General features: G+C 41.0%; 1 protein-coding gene across 1 annotated transcript; it reads left to right on the plus strand.

Annotated features, from left to right (window-relative positions):
- The first annotated feature begins 3,790 nt into the window (after window positions 1-3,790).
- LOC106111044 (diamine acetyltransferase 2-like) lies at window positions 3,791-5,688 on the plus strand. The gene is made up of 3 exons (XM_013293010.1): window positions 3,791-3,970; window positions 4,531-4,582; window positions 5,125-5,688. The coding sequence occupies exons 1-3, from the start codon at window positions 3,878-3,880 to the stop codon at window positions 5,535-5,537; spliced, it is 558 nt and encodes a 185-aa protein (XP_013148464.1). The 5' UTR covers window positions 3,791-3,877; the 3' UTR covers window positions 5,538-5,688.
- The last annotated feature ends 213 nt before the right edge of the window (window positions 5,689-5,901 follow it).

The following is a 5,901-nucleotide window of genomic DNA, read 5'->3' on the forward strand; positions in this document are numbered from 1 at the left end:
GGCTTGCTCCAGCCCTAGCCCAGCCTCTCAGCCGCTCACCGATCACCGCTCACACCACTACGAAATCATTATTCGTTCCTCTCCCGCACTTACAAACTGACGTGCATTGCGCACGCGCAGCTCCGACGGCACGCGCACCGCAGCACTGGCGCTGCGGCGCTGCCCGCACTGCTCCCTTGTGCCCTCGCACCCTTGCACCCTTGCACCCCAGAATCAACACCAACACCTATGTACAATATCACATTTTTCTTTATTATCTTACTCGTACAATCAAATCGTTGATTGTAAGATAATAAAGATGTTTCGATCCGTGATCGAATCATCAGCTCATCTGTTTTTAATATAATTAACATTGAATGATCAATAATTTACAGGGTGACGCTCAGCGCACGGATCACAAGCTTTGTGGAGATAGGGGATCATAATAGCTATCGTTTAAGCGCAAAGTAAGGCGCCCCATTTGCTGTAGTTTCGAAGTAATTTATTTTTGTATGAAAAATTTGGAAAAATCGGATTTTCGACAAAAACTTTCTTGTGCGTCCAAAAAATATAGACGGCGATATATTTTTCTTGAACAAGCTTAATAGTTTTTTGGCAACAATTCACACGACAAAAAAATAAATGAAAGACACCGAAAATTTTCGTAAAATAAAATTAAGTACTTTCTCCAACTTTGAGAAGCTGTTATTTAATTTTTTTACGCTTACTTTTTTCCTACAAGTTTTTAAAAAACTGCGCCCAACTGCGCATATAGATAAAACTTTAAAAAATCTTTTGCCTCTTGTTTGCTTTTTATAAAAAAAAGAACGATTTGAAGTAGTCGAGGGCAACAATCTCTTGTAATTTTGCATACCAAAAAATATGAAAATCGGCAATTTAAAAAAAGAAAATCTAAATTTTAATATTTTCATTAAAACGTAACAAGTTACATAAACAAAACATAATTAAAACTGTTGTTTTTTTGTTAATTTCTACGTTAAAATACCAGTTAGACTTCAGAGGCATAAGCATTTATTTTGATAAAAGCCAATACAAGTAACTAAATAAGAATTTCTGAGTATTCACTATAAGTAGTATTTGTGTACGTATTTGTGGTATCGAACATTCCACACTTGCATAGTTGATTAGTTGATCTGGATAGCTTCTGATATGTACTGTATACCATACTAGGTGTTCCCGTGCCACTTCATGCGCATACAATTATGAAAATTCTTTTTATTGTTTACATGTGTCAAATTGTCAATTGAAAATCTCAAAATGACATGACAAAATGACAAACCATGACAACCTTGCTTTTTTTCTTTTTTTTACCCAAAATATTTACCCCCTAAGTTTAATGGCTTAAAAATGTATAGCCTAAAGCGTGATTCAAGTGTAGGGCTTTCTACTAGAAAAAAGAACTATCCAAAAATATGTTGTAATTGCTGACATCTTAGGCAACAAAGTGTGTGTTTACGCTTTATTATAATAGCATAGTAAGTAGAGATATAGGTATGTATTTAAAAATGACGTGACAAATAGAATAAAAGCGGGATGGATGAAATGGCGACAGGTCACAGGAGTAATATGCGACCCTCAAATTCCACTTAAATTAAAGGGGAAAATTTACAAGGCCGTCGTAAGACCTGTCATGATGTATGGATCTGAATGTTGGGCAGTAAAAGGGACGGATGAAAGAAGACTACATGTGACAGAAATGCGAATGTTAAGATGGATGTGTGGGGTAACACGAATGGATAAGATACGAAATGAGTATATTAGAGGAAGTTTGAGAGTAGCCCCCATAATAGAGAAGGTTAGGAGTAAAAGGTTAGCATGGTATGGGCATGTTATGAGGAGGGATGAATCGCATGTTACAAGGAGAACGTTAGTTATGAGTGTGGAAGGGTACATCGGTAGAGGTAGACCTAGAAAGAGATGGATGGATTGAGTAAAAGGTGACATGATCAAAAAGGGAGTGATGACTGAGATGACGTATGATAGAGTTATGTGGAGGACAAAAACCTGTTGCGCCGACCCTACGGGAATAGGATAAGGAGATGATGATGATTTAAAAAGGCCTTGCTTCAATAAAGCATTTACTTAACGGGGTGCAAGACAAAACCCAGCGCCTGTGAGCTTCTTTGCAATGGTGTCAACATGCACGGTGCAGTACAAATTGCTGTTATGATGTATGCGTAAATGGCGGATGGTGTGATGGTGTTGGATGGTGATGATAATGTGCCATTACTTTCATGTCGTCGGCGAAACAAAAAAGCTTTGACTCGAGACAGGGAGCAGTAGCATTTCATTACCTGAATCTCAAAAATGTTACGACATTAACTCGTAAAAAGCTGCGAAAGTAAAAGCATCGCCTAGCATTGTCCATTAGGAGCCCCGACGCACTCCGGCACGTAGTAGTGGCATACTGGTGGACGATTACCGCGCTGTGATAAGGTAATGGGATGTGCACTTAACAAAATTTCAAACTGTTGAGACATGAGCATGTTGCCGTTTGCCGTACGCCCGCGACCCCGCGACCCCGCGACCGACTCGGCCGTTGCTTGGATAATACAGATTTTCATTCGTTTCGGCTCTCGGCTTAAAAGTGCATGTTGTTAATGAGGGCGACCAAAGAAACTTTCTAGATCTTACTAAAATTAATTGTAAAAAAGTTTCCAAACTATTACTCCTTAGATTTAGACTTTCACCCAGTCATTTCAATTTATTTAGACACCGACATCAAAGTAATAATAATTGTACAATATAGACATAACAGCTACAATGAGGGAGGTTTACTATTGTCAAGGAATTATTTCGTTACTTTTTAGTGTATTGTTTTTATTGAGAATGTGTTGCTTTTAGTGTATTTTGTTTAATTTTTACATTCTTGGTTTTTAACGCCATCTGTTGGAAAATCATAAAACCACGAAGACATGTAATTTTTATGACTAATCACCCATATTCATAACAATCTAATTATAGATTAAAAGATGCCCATGCTTTTTAAAACTTTGTTTTACAAATTATGACAAGGTAGAAAACTTCGCGGACAATCTCGTTACTCAAAGTTAAAGAGATTCAAATGTATAGAGGTACAGTTGACTTGACACTTCACTTGGAAACATTTTCACAGAATCATCACTAACGCTATCTGAAACCACATGTCAATGTAATTCATCGCATTTGAATTAATTGTCATTAGGTGTCATTAAATAACGTTTAAGTTTTGATATTTTATTCTGTTTAGTTTATTACATAATAAAAGATGGAGCTTATTATATTTTTGTAAAATGTTGTATTACATATGAATACAAGGACAAGAGATGGCACTGTACTTGTTAACTGATATAGTACCTTTCAGTGAATGTAGAAAATTTTGATTACTGCCTCGTTGATATGTACATCATTTAGAAATCTTTGCTCAGAGTTAATTTTATCTCTGTTACTAGTTCGAATTCACACCACCGCCCCGTCAGCGCCAAAATGGAAAAATTACATACCACGACCTATATATAGTCTATCCATGTGTAGAGGTCGGTGGGTCAATTCAGTTATTAGTGCAGTCGGAAGAATTTGCAAAACTGCAGTATATTGATATATCTTTGAATACCTTCGTATGCTTTCGACCATGAATAAATGCAATTAATGAATACGTTCCTAAATACTTACTTACCGAAAGCAAGGATACAAGTTTGCAAAGTTTTATAAATGCATATTTATGAAGGTGAGTGTAATAATTGTTCCTCGAACCTGTTCGAGCAAATACGTGTCCCGCCCCACCTGAAGCACGCTGCGCGGCGTGGCGCGGGGAGGCGCGGCGGTGCAGTCAGTTGACATTGACGGTTGACGGCAGCTAACGCCATTCGCAGATTCGCTCTCGCATTCGCAATTCGCAATGTCGTCGTCGCCGGCTGCGGCCGCGCCGGTACACCTGGTGGTGCGCGATGGCCGGCGCGAGGACCTGCCCGCCGTGCATCGCATGATACACGTGAGTTACACACACGAGTTATACAATATCTACTCTACCTGCACTCAATCATATTACATTATTACAGATATATCTAAATCTTCTATTATACAATTATGTTATCGTGATTGTTATGTCTGGTAAGAAACTCGGATATTTCGAGTCATAACTACTAGAGATCTGGTTTTAATTTAATTAGATTTGGTTAGGCGGGTAAGGAGATGAGACAGGTATCGGTTATCATATTTCATTCTATGGTCGGCCACTGCTAGCTATAGCGACATCTTTCGCCGTAAGCTGTTAATCTCATTGCATTTGTTTGGAGCGTTTCAATACTAATAATGACGACAGTAGATGGCGCTATTACACGTTGTCAGATTAGATTCGTTTTACATGAACCAGGTAGTATTTAAAGTATTTTCAAAAAACTAAGTTATTGTCATACTATAAGTTGTTTTTTTTTAGTGAAGGTAGATCTAAAGAATCAATCCTGATAAAAATAGTAAAAAATCATAAAAAGCGTCTATGACACTAAGAGCGGGAAATCTCCTTACAGCTCTTAACCAAATGTTCGGTTGCAGGAGCTGGCGGCGTTCGAGGGAATGCCAGACGGACCGCAGCTCAGCGTAGAGGGTGAGCAGTCACTGATGCCCTTCAAAAACCGTTTGGAAACAAGCAGTCCCGAGCGCAGGAAGAACGTGATTTGTGGGGCGGGGAAGGAGCAGCTGCTCCGTACACACGCACAAGCACTTCTTACTTGTTTGCTATAATGCTATGTGATATCGTCCGGTTATAGCGGCCTCGAATCCGTTTGATAATACGGAGATGAAATAATAAATAATATATTTGATGGGAAGGAATTAGTGGAAAACGCACAGGGCGCCGGGCGCGAGGGAGCACGCGCATGTCTGCTCCATGTTTACTACAGAATACTAGCAGGCATAGGTATAGATGGAACTGTTACTACCCGATCGTAGGAACCGCCTTTGTGAAGGATTTTGTTAGGTATTCCTTTAATATCGAATTTATACTTTTCCATCAATTTGTGTGTGCCTACTAAACGACTATTTTGTGATTTTGACATTGACACCGTACGTATAACGATGATGGTTGCGTTCTGCGCCAACACATTTGTCATTGAGGAGTAATGAGAGGCTCGGCCTGGCGGTGGACAGATTTGGCGGCGGACGGGTTCGACAGCCAGCCGCCGTGGTTCTTCTTGCTGGTGGCCGAGCTGGGGCACGAGGTGGCGGGCTACGCGCTCTGCAACCGTGCCTACTCCAGCTGGACGCGGCGCGCGCTCTACATCGAGGACCTGTACGTGGCGGAGGGGCGGCGGCGCGCCGGCGTGGGGCGCGCGCTGCTGCGCGAGGTGTGCGCGCGCGCACTTGCCGCCGGAGCGACGCGCATCGACTGGCACGTGCTCGAGAACAACCGCGCGGCGCGGGCGCTGTACGCGCGGCTGGGCGCGCGCGACCTGCACTGCAGCGAGGGCCGGCTGGCGCTGCGCCTGGACGCGCCGCGCATTCGTGCCGTGGCCGAGGACCGCCTGCTGCCGCACCGTCACCTGCCTTGCGATGCGCCTTGATGCCTAGCCTGCGCTTTGCGCCTAATCTTTCTATTATAAATTATACATTAAATCTAGAACTTTTGTATTGGAAGTTATATAAGTATTGAAATACTACTGAACAGAATACAATAATTTTATCGCCGTTATAAAGCTATATTATTTTTGCATAGCTAAGTTTTATTTTATGGAATAAACATTGTATTTCTGATTATGAGCGTATTATTTTAATGTCGCGGTCTAAATCGATAAAGCTATACGAGAAAGTGAAGATTGTAGTAATTACTACAAAAAGTCAGCGACGGCATATCTCTATCTTTTACGGTTTTCTCACGGTAGCCACTGTTTGTTTTAGAAAAAGCAAATGAAAGTGGCACGTTAGTTG

The sequence above is a fragment of the Papilio polytes genome, unplaced genomic scaffold, assembly GCF_000836215.1.
Source record: "Papilio polytes unplaced genomic scaffold, Ppol_1.0 DF824180.1, whole genome shotgun sequence".
In the NCBI taxonomy this organism is placed as follows: domain Eukaryota; kingdom Metazoa; phylum Arthropoda; class Insecta; order Lepidoptera; family Papilionidae; genus Papilio; species Papilio polytes.

Bases quoted from the DNA above. Each gene is read 5' to 3' on its own strand.
- LOC106111044 (XM_013293010.1), top strand. From the start codon at position 3,878: ATGTCGTCGTCGCCGGCTGCGGCCGCGCCGGTACACCTGGTGGTGCGC. The intron at 3,971-4,530 runs GTGAGTTACACA...GTTCGGTTGCAG, and splicing joins CCGTGCATCGCATGATACAC to GAGCTGGCGGCGTTCGAGGG. The intron at 4,583-5,124 runs GTGAGCAGTCAC...GGCGGTGGACAG, and splicing joins ACCGCAGCTCAGCGTAGAGG to ATTTGGCGGCGGACGGGTTC.